This window comes from Sciurus carolinensis, chromosome 15 (assembly GCF_902686445.1).
Source record: "Sciurus carolinensis chromosome 15, mSciCar1.2, whole genome shotgun sequence".
Taxonomy (NCBI): Eukaryota; Metazoa; Chordata; class Mammalia; order Rodentia; family Sciuridae; genus Sciurus; species Sciurus carolinensis.
The window spans coordinates 34,131,693-34,157,552 of NC_062227.1; the positions used below are offsets into that span (position 1 = coordinate 34,131,693).

Below are 25,860 nucleotides of genomic sequence, written 5' to 3' on the forward strand. Positions count from 1 at the left end.
TATTCCAGGTCATTTAATTAATACAAAAAAGTCTGAATTGCCTAATCTCCAGGGTAAGGGGAATTTTCCTGGAAGTTCTTGTGCATTTAGATCTTTATTACTAGGGCAAAGCCAGCAATAGTTATATGGGATTAAAAATTCCACAAAACTAATTCCACACAATCCATTAGGCTTTATGTCAATAGACAGTTCAGTTGCAAAGTTCTATCACAATACTTTATTGAAGATCAGCTTCCCTTAGACATTAACCTTGACATGCAGTTAATTGAATTTACATTATATAATAAAATGCTTAGAAACAATTTCTTGCTTCTTTGGAACTTGAGTGCTTCCTCCAAATCCTGTACAACTTTTTTCATTGTTTTCACAAATTTCATGTGTTAAAAGCATTTAAATTTTATTGCTCTTCAGTTTATCAATGTTAAGTGAATATGAAGTAAAATGAAGTTAATCTTCATAGAAGCAAATTTTTCTTTTCTTTATTTTCTTTCTCTTTTTCTTTCTCCCTTCTTTCTTTCCTTCCTTCCTTCCTTCCTTCCTTCCTTCCTTCCCTCTCTCCCTCCCTCCCTCCCTCCCTTTCTTTCTTTCTTTCTTTCTTTCTTTCTTTCTTTCTTTCTTTCTTTCTTTCTTTCTTTCTTTCTTTTTCTTTCTTTCTGCTAGGGATTAGACCTAGGGCCTCATACACGCTAGGCAAACACCCTACACAGGGCTTCATACCCAGCTTCACAGGAGCAATCTAAAGTGAAAAGGGAAGCAAGTCTACATTTCCCTAGGGCCCTGTACACTTTGTTTTTTAAAATTCTCCCAACGACTTTGGAAATTGACATTATTCAAACTACATTTTAAGAGAATTAAGATTGTATGTAGTCACACATCAATAAATTGATTTTATAAAAGAACAATAATGCATAGAGAAGTGAAGGAACTTCTCAGAGTGGGATTTGAACCCAGCTGGGTCTCTCTCTACTACATCATGCCTCCAGATAACTGAGAGAAAGTCACCTGTACCTTTTTTGTGTGTGGCACCAACAGTGATTAGACAGGAAGAACACACAGCTAGCAGAACTGATCTCACTGTAGAGTCAGAGGACTTGAGCTATAATTGTGTAAATTATATTGACCTCAAAACCAATAAATGTAATAGGCTGCTCCTCATTGTCCTGTTCATCTGTCCCAAGAACTGTCAGCATAACACAGCGGGGGATCACTGTGAGCGCTGCAAGGAGGGTCACTATGAGAATGCTGTCCACGGATCCTGCAGGGTCTGCCCATGTCCTCATACCAACAGGTACTGTGGAAGCTTGGAATTAACCTCAGTGACAGGAAGTGGTTGGGTGGTAGCCTGGAACTGGGGGTGAGGAGGAGAGATGGGAGGAAAGGAAAGTGACTGTTGGAGGGTTCCATGGTTTCTTTTTGGGGTGACAAAATGTCCTCAGCTTGACTGTGGTGATGGTTCTACAATCCCATGACTATCCCAGGCTACTGAATTGTACATCTCACATCAGTGAATTGCGTGGTATGTAAATGTTCACCCTGCTTTTGCTCTATATGTATTTGATAGCCCTTCAGTCTGACCTTCTTCTCAATAAAGCCGTTATATTTGAAAAATGAACACATACCACATGCAAGTAAACTAACAATGAAGGGAGGGAGTGGCTAAGGAGGCCTGGAGTCCTTGAGCAAGTACTGGAATAATGGGGTGAAGTAGGCCAGGCAGTATCTTAGCCATGAGGTTCCAAGGGGAAGCCCCCAGGAAGCTATGCTCACGGACAGGCAGGAGGGGTGGAGATGCAGTGCAGAGAAGAATGTACTCAACCAGGCCCTTTGGCCCAATGCTGCACTATGCCAATCACTGAAATGACAAATTTTGTAAAAGAAATAGAGTTTATTCATGAGACAGTCAAGTGCAGAGACAGAAGAGCAAGTCTCAAATTCATCTTCCTGAGAGTAGGATTTAGAAATATTTATGGGGTAAAAAAAAAAAGGTGATTTAAAGCCGGGGGAAAGGTGATTGAAGGGGAGAGAAAGTGAAGTAATCAGTGCCCTGGGCGTAATCAATCTCCATAGTTCTTCAGAGGACACATGTTCAGAAAATGGCAGCATTAGCCTGATCTGAGGGTAGAGTTTTTTTGATCCCTTGACGTCAGAGAAGTCATTCAAAGAGGACACTTGCACCGGCCCCAGTGAAGAGTTGGCAGTTTCAACAAAAGCAGCCTTCCAGTCCCTGGCAGGTAACCTAGGCAACCATTATCATCAAGACCCACCCATCAGAGGCATTATCTATAGCAAAGCTAGTGGGAGACTAATGATATATTGCTCAGCCATGTGACCTCCAGACTAGTGATTTTAAAAGTGAACTGAAAGGAATTAACTAAAAGCAAGTGGAGCGGGAGGGTTGAATCAGGTTTTCCTTCAGTTCCAAGAGAACTGGAGATGAGGCTGGAGGGTAAACCAGGGCTCAGGTCCTGTTCAACCTGGCAGGCTCTAGCCAATATCTGGGTTTCATCCTCAGTGTGACAGAAGATTGGGACAGTTCTGAGCCCCTGAGTGATGATCTGAGTGTCATTCAGGCTCCAGCATGGCCAACAATCTATGTAGGTAGAGACACCATTTTCTTTTTATGGTAATCCACGTTCTGCTTGGGCTTGTCACCTGGTCATCTTCTCGCTCATCACAATGTGTTCACCATAGGGTCCAAGCAAAGACCATAACAGACAAGTAAGCAAAACACCAGTCAGTCTGAAAATCAAGAAACTGGTAAAGTAAAGAGTCCACAGGCTCAGAAATGAGAAGGGACCTCAAAGACTTAACATCTCCAGAAGTCCCGTGGACAAGTGTGCATTTCTGGAGATCTGTCTTTGAAATGTTCACCCTGCTTTGCTATCTACGTATTTCATACACCTTCAGCCTGCCCCATCCTGCAGTTTTATTTGAACAGGGATCTATCACTACGCTTGCCCAGACTTGCTTGAACAGAAGCTGGCGGGAGTAAAAGGCAGCAAGATTACACTGGCTGCTTGGGGAAAGCTTTTCATTTTTGGTTGCAAAGCATGTTGCTCCCATAAAGGTCAGCTTCCGGCTCTGATGAAGTTGGAGTAACATGTAGATCCTTGGGTTTATCAGTAAAACTGTATTTTTATCGAATTTTTCTTCCAGCAACAGCAATACTGATTAAAAACTTCTAACTGTCCCTGTAGAGGTATCTGGGTCCATCCAATAGGACCAGAGAGGCATTCCAACTGTGAATTCTCTTATCAGCAAGGAAGAAAGGGAGAAGTTTCCCCTCATATTTATGTCAGTGTAATGTTCAATGAACAGCATAGACATTTCTCATTTTTAAATTTTTCTTAAATATTTTCATATTTTTGGTACTGAGGATTGAACACAGGCAGTTCATAACCACTGAGCCACATCCCCAGCCCCTTTCATTTTGTATTTTGAAATAGGGTCTTGCTAAATTACTTAGGGCCTCACTAAATTGCTGAGGCTGGCTTTGAATTTGTGATTCTCTTGCCTCAGCCTCCTAGGCCACTGGGATTCTAGGTGTGTGCCACTGCACCCAGCTGACAATTCAAATTTTACATGATCTTTTTTGGGACAGGGGGCTTCCTTTCAAATAATCATCAGTTTAGGGCTAATATAAAAGGAATCCAAATTCTATGGTTTGGTTTAAAAATTGCCAACCACTGTACCCACAGAAATACCAAGTGGAGTCAGCTGCTCTGTGCTTTTCTTGCCGCCCGCCCCCCCCCCCCTGCTGGCCCAGGGCTGAATACAAAATAAACTAGAATAAACAAGGTGATATTTTTAAAAAGAATCAGAACTCTTCTTCTTCTTTTTTTTTTTTTTTTCCTGCCTAGACCTGTCCTATTGCTTCCTTGTTATTCCTGGAAAAAAAAATGCTGTTGTAACCATCTCTTCCAGAGTGAGTTACTTTGCTCTGTCCCAAGAGAAGGAATGCATCTTTCCAAGTCAGAAAAAATGGATGCCTTTCAGGTCTTATCCAGTGCAGCTTGCCCGGCGTCAGCTGGTATAATTCATTGTGAGCTCCACCAGCCTTGAGGGGCAAAGCTTTCTTCATGGGAAATCTTTGTTCACGCAGTGGGTTTCAGTGTTCACTTGATACAAGCCCATCCTTTGTGGTAAAGAGAATGAGCAGCAAGCCTGAGGGATCTTGTTTTCACTGTGGCTTTTCTCTGTCTTCCTCTAAGTTTCGCCACCGGCTGTGTCGTGAGTGGGTCAAACGTGAGATGTGCCTGCAAACCCGGCTACGTAGGAGCGCAGTGTGAGAGGTGGGTGTCGCTCTCCTTGCCCTCCCCTTCCCAGCCACCTTCAGATGGGGACCTGGGGACTGGTGGGTGTGTGCTGCTGGCACAGACAGGGCTGTGGGCCCGACTTGGAGGAAGAGTGTAGCTGTTTCTTTTTCCAAGGGCTGGAAACCAGGTCTCTTGGGGACAATAGAAGACTGTTCCTGTAATCAGTCGTTGACATCCTCCCTTCCTGCTTCCTATATGTTTCAGAAATCTGAGAATGAGGCACGACAGGTACATACACCCACAAGTAGCCCTGTGGGGCCCCAAGGCATGGCCTGTGTACCCCAACTCCCACTCTCATCCCTGCATGCCCCCCCACATGTCCCTACATACAGCTACCTCCCCCACACATACCCACTCTCCCTGACCCCCAGGGTCCTCCTACTCCCGGACATGTCCCTATATACTCTACCCCACCCCACATCCCTACACACTCCTCCCCCATACTTCTTACCTATCCCCCCACAAACCCTACATAATCCTAACCCCTAAACTTATTCCTGCATGTTCCTACCTCCTGAATGTGCCGTCTCTACACATCCCTACCTTCATATCCTTACACTCATGCATTCACACATGTCCACAACCCTAGATGTCCCTACACACACACACACACACACACACACACACACACACTATCCCCATGCTATATTTTGAACACTCTGAGAACAGTCTGTGACTTGTTCAGTTTTGAATCCCTGGTTCCTAACATGGTACTGATCACATAGTAGGTGGTCAATAATGTCTATGAAACAAAAAAATATAAAGACTAGGAAGGGAAAAGTGTAAACTTAATTCTAAAGGGCAGTAGACCCACACTTGGTTATTCGTTAACTGATGTTCAGGATTAGCATCAGTTACATAGGTCAACATGTAAGGCAAAAATTTCTCAGGGTTCAAATAACCTTGAATATCCTAACATCCCATCTCTCAATAAGCCAAGGGCCCTGTTGCATGAAATATATGTAGTGTTTGGTTGCCCTCCAGACTGCCTTCAGTGTGAGATGTTCATGCTAGGACAGGCACAAGGAACTCGACCAGCTGGGGGAGTGGCAGGTGCCTGTCCTGCCTGTGGCGCTCTCTCCAGAATGTGTTCATTGCCTGAAATAGGGGCCAGACCTTCCACCACTTTTCTTTCCTCACGCCCACACCATCACATCCTCCTACTCTCTTTTACCCTTTCAGTTGAAGTCACTAAACCTAATGCATATGCACAAAATTTCCATAGGCACATGGATTCGTTTCTGTACTTTTGTTTGGTTCTTGCGCCCTATCATTGCTATATTATTTCTGAAAGTATAAAATGCCTTTGAATATTTGGATGAGTAAGGCTCCCCTGTAACTTCCATCTAAATTTTATTCCTTGGTCATTCTGGCATATTATATTTCTAGCTAAGGTTTAGAAGAGTTTGATTAAATTAAAAAATAAAAGACAAGAAAATTCATCCAACCAGATTTCATAATAGGGCATAGCCACTGTAGACTGGGGTTTTGGAAATGTTCTGTGAACAGGGTGGGATGACTAGAACCCACCGGAGCCACAATATGGAGGTGGGAAGTTGGAGAAGTGCAAGAAAGCCCAAGAAGAGGAGGATGTCTACTCATGTGGAAGATGGATCAGCCTGGTCATGCGGTCACTGAGTAACAGCTCAGGACACCATTCTGTAGCAAAAAAGGAGCTATTTAAGTTTTTTCTATTTTCCATTTCAGCAAAAGGAACTTTTCTAACACTGGCCTTAAATTCATTTATTCTTCCAATGACAACATGCGTGAAGCTCTTAGAGTCTGCTTAGCACCATGTTGAACAGTGGAGACACAATAGCAAACAGAGCAAACCTGCCCTCCAGGTCTCCACAGGTCAGGGGTGGACCAACATGAAGATAAGCGTAAAATTACTGGAGTAAGGTGAATTGCAATTGAAGGGGTAGCCAGCAGCCTTGATGAAGGAAGGGTGAGGAAGGAAGGGGCAGCTGTAAGGAGACTGGAGGAATGGATGGAGTGGGGTCTGGGTAGGTATTCCAGGCCTCATGATTTAAAAGCTACAAGGCTCATACCTGAGGGAGACTTTCTGTTTTACCTCCTTATGGTTCTCCACAAACAGTGAAACAGAAAACAGCAACAGGCTTGAGGAGGTATCTACTTATTTGGCAGGCAACTGATTTGAAGAGAAATTTTTAATTAACAGTTCTCCTCTCAGCTTATGTTTGTTATATTGGGTGTCTCAAGAAAGCAAGCTGTTGTTTCTTAAAAATTTCAAAAACTTTTTCACAGGTAAATGCCAGGTTGATGTCAACACTTGTCAATCGTTAAACATGGGTTGGGTTTCCAGACATCATGACTAGCACTAGCGGTTAAATATGAAACGACAAACACAAGGATAATAGAGGGTACAAAGTAGGAATATACCACAGACAGGAGCCTTCTTGGGTGGAGGAGGAGCAGCCTGCCTGGGGCCACCGTGGAAAAGATTTCCCAGCTCACACCATGCTCATCGGTCTTTCTTCCCTTGGTTATGTAGAGCCATGAATGACAAATGTGTCCTCTGCTCTTTATTTACTATACCAAAGTCATCAGTGAAATCAGGAACTTTTACTCGAATCCATTGTGTTTAGCCATAAAAAAGAGAACCAGCTATATTTCTTGTACTCAGTCACTAAGGCTCTGTAGGAATAAGGAAGAAGTGGAATCAAACTTCCTGAATATTTATGTGATTTTAATATAAGATACTTTGTACCTTTGTGTCTTTTACATGGAAAATTTAGATATAAGCAGGACAAACAAAGTATTTTAGAACATAGATGTCCTGCATAACATGGCTTGTTAGGCAAATATATATACACAATAAAGTGAAGCCCTATTATTAGTATTTTACTACCCTGCTTAGAAGACTCAGATAAGCCATCTCAGCCTAGCTGTCTTCATGATCATTAGGAAATATGTGAGTTTTCTGATTCCTGTCTACTTTCTGACATGTAATAATTCCAAATGATATAAAATGAATATTTTATTATCTCTTATAAGCATAGCTACCTTTTATTGTGTCTGTTATGTACAAGCATTATACTAGCTTCTTTACTATATTTTATCTTATATTCTTTGACCAAAGTAGGTGTTATTAGTCTAATCATTTATTCAGTCAATGCTATTTGACGTCTAATATATGCCAGGTGCTACCCCAGGTACTAGGGATATATGAATGGGCAAAACAGCCCCGAACAAACAAATTAACAAAAAATACACCATGTCTTCATGGAGTTTATATTTTCCTGGGGATGATTGATGAAGAAACTGAAACTCAAAGAATTATGGTAACAGCACAAGATCCCCATAGTAAGTGACGAGGACAGAGTCCAGCCAGATCGTCCTCACCCAAAACACATGTGCTGTGCATTTAATTGTAGGTTTATTCATTGGTAAAGTATATTGAAATTGCCTAACAGTTTTTAAACAAAGCTTAAATTTTGTGGAAGCAGTTACTGTATTTCCTTGATTCTTTCAATTCCATTGACAATAAGACATCATATATCAATTTGGGTATTATAGGGTGGGAAGTGGAATTTTGCTAAATGGAAATATTTTAATTGATGTCCCAGTGCCAGAAACATTAACGTGTGTTTCAACATTTTACTTTTTAAAAAAATAGAACCTAAGAATGAAGGACATATGATCTTTAAACTTGTACTTATCACTAAATTATGTAGAATAATAATGGTTCAAGGTCAGAAGCAGCAGAAATAATTGCTCTCAGTTGTTTGAGCTCATTATATACCTCACTGCAGAAATTAGTGCAAATATGAATTATGCAGCCTTGAAATAATACATTATGAAATATGAAGAAAGTTCTCCTTTGCGCAACTTTGAAGTTTTTGAATCTTACTTGAAAATTGTTGCTATGAAGAAATTAGTTTTAAGTTAAGCAATATTTAATTGTGTGTTATCTTTAGGAACATAACTCTTCCATAAAATCCAGCCATCACTGATTTCCATATTGATCAAACCGTTTGCTTCCGTGTGTATTTTGTTCATCTGCCATTCAGCTAACTGGATATTTGAGGATTTGGTAGTTTTGGGAGTGTGAAAGGAGGGAAGGAGCAATCCCTCAGCAACCTCATTCAAGGGGTAATATCATTAGACTGAGGAGCATTCATTCATTCTTGCAAATCTATGTCACCGTTCCTTCTATAGGATTATGATATCCTGAACAGAGAACCAGATGTTAAGAAAATGAGGTGGAATCAACGATGAGTTCTTAAAGTGTTTCTCATCCTTTCTCTATTTTGCATAGGTGTGCACCTGGATATTTTGGGAATCCCCAGAAGTTTGGAGGTAGCTGCCAACCATGCAATTGTAACAGCAATGGCCAGTTGCATTCTTGTGACCCCCTCACTGGAGGTAAGATTAGTACACACCTCGGCTAATCTGCATTTGTATCATTGGTATAAAATAACCACATAAGGACCCAAGCACAAATTTTTAGGAAGTATAATATGCAATTCCAGCTAACAAATTGCCCCCTTGTTTTGATAACCTGGCAATGATACCTGGGAATGCTTGAGTATCATTTACAGGTTTGGTGAATAACTTACTTCTATTAGGGTAAGTAAGTTATCTTTAAAACTCATATAGCTAAAATCACTTTGGACTCTTCTTTGGCAATTTGCTGAGCTTTCCCTTTGATGTTGTAGGGTTATCTTAAACATTAGGTTTCTTTGTGTGGATCTGAAGGCATCAAAATACTCTTTCTCTTATAGCTACACATATTCTGGGTTGTGGACAGGTATTTGAGGTGGATTCTACACATCAAGGAAAAGAGTTTTGGGGAGTTAGTATGAGTTCATTAGGAGCAGCTCAGAACAAAAAGGAAGACATTCACTTCCTTCTTTAAAAAATTAATTAATATGATTTATTAGGAAAATACCATTGGTGTAGTGTAATACCACCTACGTAAAATCTCTCATCTTTTAGTTATAAGCAAGTTGAAGAACTAAGCCCTGGATGTGTGGATTAGATCTAATCAAGTGACCATTGCCAAAGGATTGCAGACTAAATGAATAGAGTATTCATTGCCATGTCTCAGGACTTCAGTTTTCGCTCCATCTTTTTGAACATTTTTAACTTGTACAGAAATACGGAAGGCATGCCTACCCAGTTACCAGATGCCACAAAGTGGGAAGGACAGCAAATGCCTTCTGTGAAAGGAAAATTTTGTTCAGGAAAATTTCTAGCTCTACATTTTGCTGTGATGAAGTTAGATTATTTTTCAGGGAGAAGTGAGAGGGCATTTCACCACAGGAATTCATGGCATGGGGAAAAGAGTGACAGTAAAAGGTAAACAAGGTCCAAGATGACTGTGGGGCTTTCCTCAAATGTAGTTAAGAACCTCAAGGGGCTGGAGATACAGCTCAGTTGGTAGAGTGCTTGCTGCACAAGATCCTGCGTTCAATCCCCAGCACCAAAAAAAAAAAAAAAAAAAAACCAAAAAACAACAACAAAAAAAAAGAAACAAACTCAAAATTCAGCTTATACGTGTAGTCATTAGCAGTGTGACTCAACAACATTGTGTACTTATCTGTCACATGTCTGCCAGTCCCTGGGGACTGTTAGACCACGGACAGCAGGGATTTTGTCTCGATATCTCTATATTTCCTGTACCACAGGACACGGTGAATATTCAAAGATGCTTAGAGAATGTTTGTTCAATGTGCTTGAACTGCTTGAATGATTTGGGAAGAAGTGTAAACATGTTGGGAGCTCTCCAATGAAGAAAGCCTTAACACTAACAATTAGGAATTTTAATTCAATAAGGAAGGCATGGTCCTCCAGAGAGGTGGCTCTTTGTAGATAAGAAATGGAATGTATACTCAAGGAGGCCACCCAAGAAATTCTCGCAGCAGCTCATGAGCAATGGCGTGGGTGAGGGTGGGAGAAGGAAGGCCAGCGATGCTGTGTGGTTGGGTGACTAAAATCTTCTCAAATGAACTTTTCTGAAAACCAAGTTAAATAGCAGGTGAAGAGTAAGTTTAATAATAATGATTTCTTTTTCTTTTTTCTTGATTTTAGACTGCATCAACCAAGAACCCAAAGATAGTAGCCCTGCAGAAGAGTGTGATGGTGAGAAAAGAAAGCCTTCCCTTCCCAAGTCATGGGGTTTAAGATATGAGCCCCATGCTGGGACGCATGGTTTCAAGTTGGGGAGAGCAACGGTGGGAGGAAGTAGAGAAGGACGACAGAAAGTCAAATCCAGCTTCGTTCAACAACTCGGTGATGTCCTTCAGCAAGCCACCTTACTGCTAAGCCTTGGTTTCATCACGTGTGGAATGGACACAACTTGAACTTCATACAGCTATTGGGGAAATGCTTATAAATCCCTTATCACAATATTTATGGCTTGGGGAAAAGAGTAAAAGTGGAAGGTAAAAAGGTTCCAAGGGTGACCATGGGGCGAGCGCTCCATAAATAAAAACTATATGCTATTATTTTTTCCATATTCCAAAGAATCAACAAGTTGCATAGAATCACCACTTTTATTTGAAATGATCTGGTGTATAGGGCTCACCTGTTTTTAGAATTCACATCCCCCCTGAGAAGACCAGAGTTGTGATTTCTGCCTGTGACGACCCATGTGTGTATGGTCCAGAACTTACGTTCTCTGTGCCTTCCCTTGACTTCAGCCCCAGCAGTTTTACCTGTGATTATGGTCCCTGCAGATTGTGACAGCTGTGTTATGACGCTCCTGAATGACCTGGCCACCATGGGTGAGGAGCTCCGGCTGGTCAAGTCTCAGCTACAAGGCCTGAGTGCCAGTGCCAGCACTCTGGAGCACATTCGACACATGGAGACCCAAGCCAAGGACCTGAGGGTAAATCCCCTGGGGGGCCTAGAGTACGGAGTCTGTGAATACAGCTGTGTCTCTGGTAGCCACAGGGATTGGTTCCAGGACCCCTGCGGATACCAAAATTTGCAGATGCTCAAGTCTTTTATATAAAATGGTGTAGTATTTGCATATAACCTACACGCATCTCCCTGTATGTTTTAAATTATCTCTAGATTATTTATGATACCTAATGCCATGTAAAAGCCATGTAAATTGCTATTATACTATATTGTTTAGGGAATCATGGCAGGAAAAAAAAGTCTGTACTTGTTCAGCACACACAGTTTTTTAAAAATATATTTTTGATACTTGGTTGAATCTGCAGATGCAGAACCTGCAGATTTGGAGGGTTGACTATCGAGGGGGCATAGATGAATACCTTTGGGCAGGAAAGGGGGAGGAACTGACTCCAATTTAAGAATCAAGGGGCTCCCTTCTTCCTCCAAATGATCCAAATGAAGATAAGATTTTTACTGGTGGAAAGTGCTCATGAACACACAAACCTAACACTTCTAAGTGTACATTCTTTACTTAACTGAATGTTCATGGCTAATTTTTTTCTCATAGAGCCTTTAACTCGGTGTCTTGCATTCAAAAGACTCAGATATAGGGTTCTATAAAATTAGCATAATTCTTCTTTAAATGTTTGATAGAATTTTTAAGAAAAATCATGTGAGCCTAAGGTTTGCTTTGTTTGATTTTTTTTTAAAGAAACCATACATTTAATTTTTAAAAATAGATATGAGACTATTCAGATTATCTATTTCTTCTTAAGTGATATTTGGTAGTCTGAGTCTTTCAAATAATGTGCCTCTTTCATTTAAATGAAGAAATGTGGTGACATAAAATTGTTCATAATGTTCCTTTCTATACTTTTAATAGCTACAAAATCTATAGCACTACCCTCTCATATTATCCGGATATCTGATAAATTGTGCCTTATCTCTTTCTCTCAATTATTTTGGCTAGAGGTTTATCAACTTTATTGAACTTTCTATTTCATTGGTTTTCTCCATTGTTTTTCTCTTAGCAGTTTCATTGATTTCTGTTCTTATCCCTATTGCTTTTCTTCTCCCTGCTGGTTTGGGCATATTTTGCTATTTGTTTTCTAGTTTTCTAGATGAAAGCTTATTTTACTGATTCAAAACCTTTTTTATTGCAAACACAAACATTTGAGGTTATAAGCTCTTGCCCTCAGTGTTGCTTTTGCTGTGTTTCACAGATTTCGAAATGTTTAAAATGCTGTTCAATTCAAAAGACTTTCTAATTTTCCCTTGTGACATATCTATAACCCATGAGTGATTTAGAAGTGTGCTGTTTAATTTGCAAATTGGAAAATTCTCCAGAGAATTTTCTATTGTTAATTTCTAATTCAACTCTGTTGTGGTCAGAGTGCAAACTATATATGATTTCAATTATTTTAAATATGCCAAGGTTTGTTTCATAGCTCTAAATATGGTCCTCCTGTGTGAATGTTCTTTGTGCACTTGGAAAGAAGGTGGCTGGCAGAGGATCCTTAGAAATAATGGGGCCTAAAGTGCCCCACAGGGTCAGAGTCAGGTTCTCTGAGGGAGAACTTCTGAGGTAGCCTATTCTGCCCATGAATGAAGTCTGAAAAAACACAACTTTTAAACAGCCCAGGGTTTGTTGTTGGGCAATGGCTCTGTGAGAATAAAGGAAAGCTATAGGGATCACAGCATTTTGGTCTGACCATACAGATCCTCAAAGTTGGATCTGTGCTGGAATATGACATCCCCAATGTCACCATAGTGCACAAGTCCTGAATTCCAACATAAGACCTGGTCCTGCACTCAGAGGTCCAACGTGGGGGTAACAGTGGTTATAAGCTCACTAGACAGGGCGTGGGGAATGCAGAGGGGGCAACTCCCAATGAACAACCTGCGAACATTTCAACAACCATATAACAACAGAAAAAATGCCCAGCTGAAGCAATAGTCAGGAAATGAGTGCACTATATGCCAATGAAAATAAGAGGTTAATCTGAAAGTTACTTTGAAGAGTAGTATCCAAAACAAGGAACAAGAAATTAGGAAATTTGAGGGGGTAGAGTAACTATCAGAAATTAAGCAAGGAGAGGTAGAGATAAATAGATCCCATTGAAAATCATGGAAATGAAAAAAAAATGCTCAATGAAGTAAAATAATTCAGTAAATGAAATATACCCAAGTCTCGACACACTGAAAGAGGCTTTGGGGAACATTTAATAAATGCTTTTAGAGTAAAGGCTGATTGTAGTGGCTATAGCAGAATATATATAGTAAGAAGTAATTCTAGAAAAATGACTCCTTTCATCCCTTCAGGGTAATTTTAGTCCATGGTTTATAGGCTTAATATAGAGGAGAAAGAAAAAATAGCCTTTATGTTATGAGAAAAAAAGGAAGCTACCTGAGTTGCTTTGATTTCCTTGACACAGCCCTGCACTGCTTCAATTTTCTGTGTGTATACTATGCACCGTATTCTCTGCTAGGCGTTTTGCACAAGTCTTACAACATTCCTTCTGGGAAATAGTATTATTGTCATTTAACAGACACAGAAGCTAAATAACTGCCTAAAACCACATAACTAGAACACTGAGGTTCTAGAAGAAGTCAGATCAAGACCAAATTCTAATGACCATTCTTTACCTCTTATCTATGACATCTATGTATTCATGTCAGTTTTCCCATTATAAAATTTAAAAAGAGCTATCTTCTTGCTGTGTTACACAAACTCTGTGACAATTCAGTAAGAGTATGAGCTAACATTTTTGAAGGCTCATATATACATTACATTTTAGAATATACTAACTCACATTCACCATAACCCACCATGAAGTTTCATATCACATTTCACAGTTTGCTGATGAAAGAGATAAATCTTAGTAGGGCTCATCTACTAAGTGGGTAGACTGAGGGTTTGGATGTATTATGCTTAAGAATGTGTTCTTTTACCCAAAACTGGCTCCAACATACAAATGGAGGCAAGATAAGCATTTTTTTCTTGTCAACTTTTTCAATATATTGTTTTCCCCCCAAAACCAAAAATAATCAGTACTCTATTCTGTGCAGCAATGCTACCTTTAAAAGTAATGAGGCAATTTTGTACTTTGAAAAAGATGAGGGACATGCATTGTGACCTGAAGCAATCAGGTCAACTATACAACCATGGATAAGTTGCTCAACTTCCTTAAGCTTCAGTTTTCTCCTTTATCATATTAAGATGTTCAACTGCATAAGCTCTGGAATTTTCCAACAGCTCTATTATTTTGGAGTCTTGAAATCTGATGAATCTTTCAATAAAGTAGATACCTTTAGTAGCTACTTCAGTAAGAGTATGAGCTAACATTTTTGAAGGCTCATATATACATTACATTTTAGAATATATTAACTCACTTTCACCGTAACCCACCATGAAGTTTCATATCACATTTCACAGTTTGGTGATGAAAGGGATAAATCTTGGGAGGGCTCATCTACTAAGTGGGTAGACTGAGGGTTTGGATGTTATGCTTAAGAATGTGTGCTACCTTTAGTACTCTAAGGTTAAGCATAGATTTTTTAAACCAAATATAGAATCTGGAAATCAATAGATCAGGTTAGCAGTATTACCCTAATTTCTATAAGGTTACATCATTCATTGAAGTCAAGTGCCTGTTGTCTCCATGTTTTTTAATTTGCTACTGCTATAGCTTAGATCTTAAATGTCCCCAAAGGCCTATGTGTTGAAGACTTGTTCCCTGAAGTGGTGCTCTTGGGAGGTGATAGAAACTTTAAGAGGTGGTCTAGTGGGAGGTCTTCATGACTCTGGGGACTTGCCCTGAAAGGGTCAGTGGGACTCTAGCTCCATCTTCTTCCTCTCTTACTCCCTGTGTAGCTGTGAGGTGAGCAGTTTCGTGCCCCCTGTGTTTCCACCGTGATGCGCTGCCTCACCACAGGCCCAAAGCAGTGGGGCTACGTGGACTGAAAACCTCTAAAACTGTGAGGCAAGATGAACACTTCCCTCTTTATAAGTTGGTCATCTCCAGTATTCGTTAGCCTGATGGGAAGCTGACTGGCAAAGCTACTTTACTTCAGAGTCATGTCATGGTTGACGTCAGAAGATAGATGTTTTCATGTAATCTATTTCAAAGAACCACATTATTTTTCCATAGAACTGGCATTGTTCTGATAAAATGAGTGTCTTCGCGACCACATTCACTGGGTTGATAGGACTTAGTCTAAATTTCTCCTCCAAAGTGAGACTAGCTTGGTGTGTTACTTTCAGAATCAGTTGTTCAACTACCGTTCTGCTATTTCAAATCACGGATCAAAAATGGATGCCCTGGAAAAAGAACTGAGTAACTTGAATCGTGAATTTGAAACTTTGCAAGAAAAGGTAATGCATTAAACCAATTATTTTAGGCATTCCCGCCCCCCTCTTTTAGATATTTTTTCTTTCCCCATCAATTTAATTTGTTGCTAACTAATTTATTTTTCATACAGGCTCAGGTAAATTCCAGGAAAGCACAAACATTATATAACAATGTTGACTGGACCATCCAAAGGGCAGAAGAACTGAACACAAAGATTAAAAATGTCATCCGGAATGTGCACAGTAAGAAAAATCATTTGACTCAACTAACTGTGTTTTTTGTTACATAATCTTTGTTAGACACTGAAAGAACTTCCTTTTGAGAGTTCAACATTTCTGAAAAAGATCCTACAGTGGCATAAAAAAGAATTAATAGGAAACTTCCATGAAAGTGTCTGCCTTTTTTATTTTTTTTTAAAAATAATCTCCTGGAGCCCAAAATTCCCAGTTTAATAAGCTACTCGATATTTTCCAGTTCTCTTCAAACAGATCTCTGGGACAGGTGGAGAAGGAAACCATTTGCCTTTGGGCAACTTCTCCAGAGAGTTGGCAGAAGCCCAACGCATGATGAGGGAACTGCAGAACCGAAACTTTGGAAAGCACCTGAGAGAGGCAGAAGCTGAAAAAAGAGAGGCCCAGCTCTGTAAGGACTTGCCAGATTCTTGCATCCAGTCCCTTCTAACTGGTTTGAAATACAATGTGCAAAATACAGTTTAGATAGAGCTCCTGGTTACAGGTGGAAGGTCTCGTTTCAGTATGACTGTTAAGAGTATCACATGATGGAAATGGGGAGACTGTTTTAGTCAACTTTTATGTCACTGTAACCAAAAGACCTGACAAGAACAACTTTAGAGGGGGAAAAGTTTATTTGGGGCTTGTGGTTTCAGAGGTCTTAGTCCATAGACTCCATTACTCTGGGCCCAAGTGAGGCAGGACATCATGGCAGAAGAGTGTGGTGGAGGAAAACAGGTCAGGCATGGCCACCAAGAAGCAAAAGGAGACTCCGCTCATGATGGACAAATTGCATACCCCCGAAGACCCACATCCTTCAGCCACACCCCACCATATCATTCTTGATGGCCACCTTACTAACAAATTGTTAAATCACAAATTCATATTAGCACTATTATATCAAAAGCAAGAGAAAAGGACAGCCTTGAAATTAACTGAATCTATCAAACAGTTTTGTCTAGGGAAAATGCCTCAAAACGGAGAGCTATTAACTCGGCACATATTTTTTCAAGAATGGATATTTATTCTCTAGTAAAGTGAGTCATCTGTGGTTAATATACAGACTGTAGCAGTTTTCTTGTAGCATGTGTATTATCCAAATCTTAGTCTTGGTTTTTAACTATAAGATGGCAATTTTAGCAGTGAATGAAGCTTGCACTTTATACTCTTGACACTCTAGTTCAAGTCCTAAGTCTGACTGGTCTTGTAACCTTGGGTTGACCCCCTAACTTCTAGGGGCTCCATTTCCTTATTGGTAACATAAGAACAATAATCATGTGTTATCATGGAAGCTTAAGAAGCAATGCATGCAATGCATGCAATTCACATAATAGGCCTCATAAATGTTAGCTTCCTTTCTTTCCCCTTCCCCCACAAAGTTCAAGGAGACCCATGAAATGAACAGGAGTTCAGTTCTCCTTCTGCAGTCTTTATAACCTAGCTTCAGTATGCTCATCTCTCAAGTGGGAAACATAAAGTGATGTATTACAGTGTTGAACCGGATAAGGAGCTGGCTGAAAACCCACCAGGTGGAGAACAATGGACTTGTGAAGAATATACGGGATTCTTTAAGTGATTACGAAGCCAAACTCCATGACCTACGTACTGCTCTACAGGAGGCAACTGCCCAGACGAAGCAAGCCACTGACCTCAACCAAAACAATGAGCGAACTTTGGGAACCATCAAGGTGAGCTCACAGTTGGGAACTGCAGGCTTTCATCATGGTAGAGACAAGGGAGCAGGATCTTTGTATTAATCAAGTGGCACAGCCAGGGGCCTGGCTGGTTATATCACCTCAGACCCTGCCTGGTCAAGCAGGAACTAGGCATTAAATACAAAACCAGTCATTTCCACTCCTCAGCTACCAGAAAAGATTCTGGACTTCAATCACAGGCAAAGCCTCAAGCTACCTCAACACCATCCCTGGCTGAAAGAGTGTTGGAGGAATAATGATGCCAAGATGGGAAGTTAATCATGTTTGAGTTAATAAAGTATATTTTGTTTCCAAAGACATGTTGTGTCAGATAGGTAAACATCATAATCACCAACAAAGGCATGTAAACCATTCCAAGCTTCATAGGATATAAGTCAAGCACAGGCTGCAAACAGAAGCTACAGTGACAGAATTTAGAGCTCAAGATTTCATAGCTTGCATTTTTTGATAGTGAGCTTTGTACACCAAACAACAACCAAAATATAGAGTCAAACAACATCAGACTGACCTCCAAAGTGAGGCCTTGGGGGTGGCCACATACTCAGCTCCCACCGCCTCCCCTCCTCTGTCTGAATCACTGCGCCTGGGCAAGACTGTTTGACCCTGGGCTGCCTTCTAGTCTGGCCTACTCAGGTCCTGTGTCATCTCTCATTCAAGTGCCTGTTGCCTTTTCACTGGGACTGGCAGACAACGTACTGGTTGGTCCTAATTTACTGAGTTAAAATCTCTCATTTTGTTCCCCAAACCAGAAGGTAGTAATATTTTCACCTCACAGGTTGAGTTGACCCGGGGTGGAAATCTTTGACAGTGGTAGCACTTGTTTCATTAGCAGAGAGGAACCTATGGCAACATATTGAAACTCAGAGAGAACCCACGTCCCGTCACTTTGTAGTTGCCTTGGCCAACCTCAGTTTCAAGAAAACATGCTGACTCTGAATTGCTTATATGCTGTTGTCCAATAAATCCATTTGTGTCTTCTGACGATGTCTCATAGAGCTCAGGCTGATGTCCTTTTATCCTCTCCAGAGTCAAGTGAATGAAATTGATTCCCTGAAGAGTGATTTCACGAAGTACCTGACTACTGCAGACTCTTCCTTGCTTCAGACCAACACTGTATTGCAGCTGATGGACAAAAAACAGAAGGTGGAGGAGACTGCTTATTCTTTAGAAAAATCTAGAAACATTTAAATTATATCGCCAGGGGACTATGAGAAGGGCTGACCTGTTATTATTATTTTTTCTTAGAATGTGTATCTTTTAGGTGGAAGCAAATATTCCAAATGTTATCAGTGTTTCTCCCTTGGGGCAGGGGTACAAACGATATATCTTCTCAAAGTCCATCTGTTTTACCTAATTTGTCTGCAAGGAGCAAGCCACTTTTATGATAACAACAGCAAAAATTGCAATGCTGTTTCTTAAATATCAAGCATATCTTTATTAACAAAATGCATTTAAGACTTGACAAAAGATGGACAAAATTTCTTAGCAACCTAATGGGCATTTTGAAAGTATCTTTTATAACAGTTATTTCCATGTCATAAAAGTCCTTTGGTTTAGTAGAACTTCACCTTGATGATGATGTTGTACTTTTATAAACTTACTAAAGAGGGTACCCACCAGAAGTAAAATGCTCAAGATGATGGTAACACTTGGAAGGATATTATTGTCAATGCTGCTAGCTGAAGTAACCGAGGATCAATTGGTGTGGTAAATGGGCTTAGAAAATATAATTTCTTATTGGAAACATTATTTATAACAGAGTTTGAGAAAATGGCATATAGGTTCTTTGCTTGAATTGTACTGTCTTTATTTACTTGGAAAAATAGGAATATGAAAAATTAGTTTCTACTTTAAATGGAAGAAGACAGGAACTAAGTGACAAAGTGAGAGAACTCTCCAGATCTGCCAGCAAAACATCCCTGGTGGTGGAGGCAGAAAAACATGCACAGTCTTTGCAAGAGTTGGCCAAGCAGTTGGAAGAGTAAGTGGATGGAGAGATCCAAACCCCAGGGGCTGCTTAAGTGCCAAGTGAGGGCCTTTATTGTTAGCTAGGGGTCCAGAATAGGACAGAGAGTAGGGTTCTGACTGAAGCCTCATCCAGGACCCATGGCCCATGTCAAAACCAAGATTTGCAATGGGGAGGGGATTCCCAGCCATGATCTGGGGATAGAGTTGCAGGGGCCACTACATCTGGTGTCCCCTTGATAAAAGAAAGGGGAAGACTTGGGGGGATGGCAGCCCTAAAGGCAAACCTGTTAGAGAACCTAACCCACTTAACACTTTTGCAGGATCAAAAGAAATGCCAGTGCGGATGAGCTGGTGCGCCGCGCTGTGGACGCTGCCACTGCCTATGAGAACATCCTCAATGCCATCAACGCAGCGGAGGATGCGGCCAACAAGGCCACCAGTGCATCTGAGTCAGCCCTCCAGGTGGGCACCTGTGCCAGCAGCTTTTCTAGATTTGATCTGGATTTGTTCTTATTCTCTTTCTCTCTGAGTGTGGAGGAAAATTAAAAAGCATTATTGCAAATCAGAATTGTTGGATAGAATAGACTTAAACTCACTCTATTCAAGGATCATTTCTCTATTTATTTGACTATTTGATGTCTGTGGTGCAGATTAAAACTATTTGTAAATCCAGATAGAAATTACACCCATTATTGATTGTGAAGATAAACAAATAGTATATTCCCCTTCTTACCAGGTATGCTTTTATGCTGTGATTAAGTATTAATTAGCATTTACCAAAAAGAGACTTTTGTAAACAATTTGGCCACTGTTTTCTACCAGTCATTTGTTTTTACATCTGGGTATGTCTGTGGAGTTTTGTGGGATCTAACATGCACCATAAAATATTTCTATAATAGGAAAACAAAGGACTAAAATATTGAATATCAGAGTTAGGAGAAGAGACCTTCATGGCAAGTTGAAGATTTATATCCCAAAGTGTGAAAGCCTGAGTTAAATTCTCCCTTTGATCATTAGAAGGGGTATTGTACAAATTACAGTGAGCAACTGAGACAGGTTTCTCACAACCTGCCAGTATGTCACCAGAAATGAATCCACCTCCCTGAGCTGGGGATGTCTACCTAGAATCCTAACCATCTCTTATTTAGGGAACAGTGTACTCCTAAGTCCCTTCTCCCCTTAAGACTTTATCTTTTAAAGATTAAAGAGCTCTAAGACTATGGTGAAAGTCTCCCTTTATATTGTCTAAGGTGGAGCATATGGTTAAGGCTGATAAATACTTTGCTTGCAGACAGTGATAAAGGAAGATCTTCCAAGAAAAGCTAAGACCCTGAGTTCTGACAGTGATAAACTGCTACAAAAAGCCAAGTTAACGCAGAAGGAGCTACAGCAAGGTATTGGGAACTGGGGGTGGCAGGGATAGTCAGGGGCTTTAAGATGACCTGTGGGACCAGGAGGGGCAGCTCTGGAAACAAATGTTCTTTCTGAATTTCAGTGTCAGATACTTTTTGAATTTGCGATTTATTTTTCAATATCATGCATCAACCCAATAACTCTAAATATCCCCCATCCATCATCTATGAAATTGACTACAGTCTCATAATCATAAAGAAGTCTTGTGGTGATAAACCTCTTTAAACCTGACCTTGAGGAGAGACTGTTAATTTAATCCACTTAGTGATCATAGCATTGGGAACCCACATATCAAGATCATTCATTCCAGGTTATTAATGCAATTGCTTTCAAGTTTCTTTCTTTTCTTTTCTTTTCTTTTCTTTCTTTTCTTCCTTCCTTCCTTCCTTCCTTCCTTTCTTCTTTCTTTCTTTCTTTCTTTCTTTCTTTCTTTCTTTCTTTCTTTCTTTCTTTCTTTCTTTCTTTCTTTCTTTCTTTCTTTCTTGTGGTACTGGAGATTGAATCCAGGGGTACTCTACTACTGAGCTACAACTGCATCCCTTTAAAACAATTTTTACTTTTTAAAATGTTTTTATTTTGAGGAAGAGTCTCATGCCTGGCCATTGCTTCATAATTTCTGAGTTTCTAAAATCTTAGCAATCAAAAGTACCAAGAAATCACTACTTCTCTGAAACATGAAAAGTTTTTAAGCATAAATTTTATCTTTGGAAATTTTTCACTTATTTTATTTAATTTTGTTTTAAAAGAATTAAATTATTTTAATTTGTCTTCTAAAAATACTGTCTTTTGATTTCCTCTGATCTCTTGTGGGCATCCAGTCTAGGTAGAAATCCGAGCCCACAGTCCTCACTCAACTTCTTTGTTCTTTAAGATGGATCAGGCAATGCCTTTGTCAATTGATTTTTTAAGACTATTTTAAAAAATGAAATCATGAAAAATATAGTACAGAAAGAATATGTACTAATATACATGCATTTGCCTAGCAGTTTTTAAGAATTAAAATTTCATGGTAAGACATCTGCTCTCTTTGAGCTTAGAGGTAAGATTGGTGTGGTGTGTTTGGTGTGGTGTGGTGTGTTTGCTTTTTGCAGTGCTGGAGATTAAACCCAGGTTGTCACACATGCTAAGCATGCATTTTACTACTGGGCTATGTCCCCAGTCCAGGATCAGTGTTTTAAGTAGGTTTGAATGCTACTAACTGCATTGCTAAAAAAAAAAAAAAAAAAAAAAAAAAAAAAAAAAAGGCAGTCCCAGAATCATCATGTAAGTCACATATTGTCAGTATGATTTTAAAGCACTTTAGCTGGACACTTTCTATGACCCGAAGACAGTGATATTATGAGATAGGAGGGTCTATTAGTGCCTTTCCTTTCATGGAATTCTTTAAATGTGTCAGATTAGAAATGAACAGAACCAAACAATGTCTACTTTGTGTTCTTTAGATGAGGCTCTCTCTCAAAAAAAAAAAAAAAAAGCCTTTCTTGTCCTCTCACTGAAGAGCGTTCTTTCTGCATTATTCATTTGTTCATTCATACATTCACTCATTCAACAAATATGTACTAATATGAACCTCCGACTAGTGCCAGACACTGCCCTCTGTGCTGGGACATAGCATGGAATCAAACAGACACTGCCTTCACGAAGCAGAGTCTTCTGGTCCCAGTGGAGTAGTTCAGCCCTCCCCTAAGTTACTCAGCTTCTCCCTTCTTCATGCATTTCTAAGGAGTCTGTCACCACAAGGCTCTGATATGTTTGTGGCATCTATAACCAGAGGGCCCCAGAGTTGTCGGTCTAGACACGTGCAGTGGGCATCTTTGGAATGAACCCCAAGACACAGGTCTGCCCAGTGTCCTCCTGATGCTGACTATCTCAGAGGCCACAAATATCAATGGAGGATCAGTTCATAGAGTAAGTGCCTCTTGTTGTTTCTTTTCTTTTAGAAATCAATCCGGCTCTCAACAACCTACAGCAAACCCTGAATGTTGTGACAGTTCAGAAAGAACTGATAGACACCAACCTCACTACTGTCCGCAGTGACCTTCGTGGGATACAGAGAGGTCATCATCTGCTTGGACCACTGTACTCAGTTTCTTTTGTTACATGTTTTAGATTCTTACACCTCCCTATTTGTGTGTGCTTTAGGTGATATCGCTGGTCTGATCAGCGGTGCAAAGGGCATGGTCAGAAAGGCCGACGACATCACAAGTGAGGTTCTGGATGGGCTCAGCCCCATTCAGACAGACTTGGAAAGAATTAAGGATACTTACGGGAGCACACAGAGTGCAGACTTCGACCAGGCTCTGAGCGATGCAGATAACTCAGGTATCAGGCCTTCTTGGGTCAGGTGTATTAGCCATTTTCTCCATTGTTATGGGTGTTGGTACATCTCCATCCTTTCCTGGTAAAGTCTGACCTTAAATTAAAATATTTGAAAATAGGTTGACATTGTACATTCAAATAGTGTAGATAGTCTATTAGAAAGACCAGGCAGGTCTTTTTTTTTTTTAAATCCATTGACAGTGCTATGATTTTCTTTCTTTATACTTGTCAGTTCCTGAATCATGAGGCATTTAATTATGATTGATATTGAGGATCAGAAAACAAATTTTTTTTTCTTAGAGTGAGCAAGGAAAAGGATATTATATCTATATTGCAGAATAAAATCTATGATGCATTGGGAAAGGGATCATCTGACTACGATCCATCCTATTCAACATTTGGGGCCTAAACTTGCCCCTTCCCAAACATTGTCAATAAGATCATCTGTATTTAACTTAATCAATGCACAATTTAAAATTTCTGTGTTCTCATCTCACCAACAGTAAAGAAATTAACTAAGAAACTGCCAGATCTTTTGAGCAAGATAGAAAGTATCAACCAACAACTGTTGCCCCTGGGAAACATCTCTGACAATGTGGACCGAATTCGAGAACTAATTCAGCAGGCCAGAGATGCTGCAAATAAGGTGTGGTGTTCCCTCTTTGTCCTAGCCAAGGCTAATTCTTCCATATGTTAGCTACCACACTCATCAAGAAAGAAAGGTGTCATTTTATTTGAGAATTGATTGTTTTTCTCACCCTAATTCTTTGGGAGATTGAAATACAAAGGTTGATTTCCTCCTCTTATGTGCAAAAGTGCATATGACCTTCATCCCCTACATTTTCCACTACCAGGGACCTGAAGCAGTTTCTTTCCATTGAGTTTATTATGCAGACAGGAAGGATTTTCTTCTAGACTCAACTTGTTAAACTATTATTGCCAGTTTAGGTGAGGGTTCAATAGTCAGAACATGACAGTATGATACTGCACAGAACCTACTGTCTTGTAATTTGAAAGTGGAGAATCTATCTTTGTTGAGGATGGAGGATATAGGATTATAATAGTTTTCCATCACCAAAGCACTGATTGGTCAGCCTTTCTTATTTTCACCTTACATTATTTGCTTGAATCCCTGACATTCCTCTTTTATGATTATATCATCCTAAAACAACATCTAGTGATCCTCTTTTACCATGGAAGATACATTTCAAGAGCCTCCCACCCCCAGGATGCCTGAGACTGTTTTTTCCTACTTATTGATACCTATGATAAAGTTTCATTTATAAATAGGCACAGTAAGAGATGAATAGCAATAACTAATTATAAAGTAGAACCATTATAACAATATAATAAAATTATGTGAATATGGTCTTTTTCCTCTCAAAATAGCTTATTGTACTGTATTCACCTTTTTTCTTATGATGATGTGAGATAATACAGTGCTTACATAATGAGATAAAGTGAGGTTAGTAATGTAGGTATTGTGATATAGCATTAGACTTCTACATAAGGGTTACTTGGATACCATTACAGTCCATCTGATAACCAAGACAGCTACTAAGTGGGTATCGGGCAGGTATATACAGTATGGATACTCTGGACAAAAAAATAATTCACTTTCTGGGCATAATGGAATGTGATAACACAAGATTTTATTACTCTACTCCGAATGGTATACACTGTGAAACCTATGAATTAGTTATTTCTGGAATTTCCATTTAATGATTTTAGATCACACAAAAAAATTTTGATGGTGAGTAACTGAAACCTTGGAAAACAAGGCCTTAGGGAAGAGGGAATTATTGTAAAGAAAGTCCTTATATTTCAATACAAGTCCTTGTATATTTCAATACAAGTTCTTATATTTTTAAATACAATCCTAACCAGCCCCTTTCCAGATTTTTGGGAAGAAAGGCCAATGCAGAATACCTCTGCTGTGGAGGCACCGTGGCTAGTCTCAATTTTACTTTTTTTTTTTTCAACACCTACTCTTTCTTTCAGAAAAGATAAGTATTCTTAATATAAAACCTTTAGCAAAAAACAAAGAACACAAGACAAAGTTTTGAAGAAACTATCCTCTTTAATCCTTCTACATGCCTTGCAAAAACCAAATGAAAAAGAATGTGCATGTAGCTTTTTTTCCTTCTGAGTTGATTCTCTCATTATTTTAACAAGATTTGAAATGTATTATAGCACAGTGGTTAAGAGCTGGTTAACCAAGCCAGATTATCTTGGTTTAATTCTTGCTTCGTCACTTATGAACCATGAGACCTTGAGCAAGTCACTTCACCTTTCTGTACCTCAGTTTCTTCATCTGTAGAGTAGGGTTAATAATTGTACCAACCTCAAGAGATTGAGTTAAATGAGCTAATGTAGAACAGTTCCTGGAAAATAGTAAGCTGCATTAGTGGAAAATAATATTTAAAAAAGTAAGACAGCTTTTGAATACCTGATGTGCACTGGTACTCCCTTGGGTATGAGGACACAGAAATAACTCAGCCATTGTCCTGCCCACCAACCACTATAAGTTGTTTCTTAGACTTTGCTAAGAAACTGGATAGAGCTGTGTCTATGTCTTAGAAACTACCAATTCTACCTGAAAGGGCTCAGAGTAGTACTAGTGAATAGCACCAACAGATAAGTATAAGAATGTTCATTGCACCAGGTGCAGTGGTAC

The 25,860-nt window shown here is 39.7% G+C and overlaps 1 protein-coding gene across 1 annotated transcript in view; it reads left to right on the forward strand.

The window, feature by feature from the left end:
• The window catches only part of Lama3 (laminin subunit alpha 3), a 263,204-nt gene that overhangs the window by 192,999 nt on the left and 44,345 nt on the right, over positions 1-25,860 (forward strand). The window contains 16 exon segments of the mRNA XM_047526418.1: positions 1,179-1,288; positions 4,212-4,292; positions 8,599-8,705; positions 10,374-10,424; positions 11,021-11,172; positions 15,451-15,561; positions 15,669-15,780; positions 16,013-16,180; positions 17,260-17,456; positions 18,510-18,626; positions 19,310-19,464; positions 19,772-19,913; positions 20,743-20,845; positions 22,805-22,921; positions 23,007-23,186; positions 23,687-23,829. Of these exon segments, the coding sequence (XP_047382374.1) occupies positions 1,179-1,288; positions 4,212-4,292; positions 8,599-8,705; positions 10,374-10,424; positions 11,021-11,172; positions 15,451-15,561; positions 15,669-15,780; positions 16,013-16,180; positions 17,260-17,456; positions 18,510-18,626; positions 19,310-19,464; positions 19,772-19,913; positions 20,743-20,845; positions 22,805-22,921; positions 23,007-23,186; positions 23,687-23,829 (2,046 nt within the window).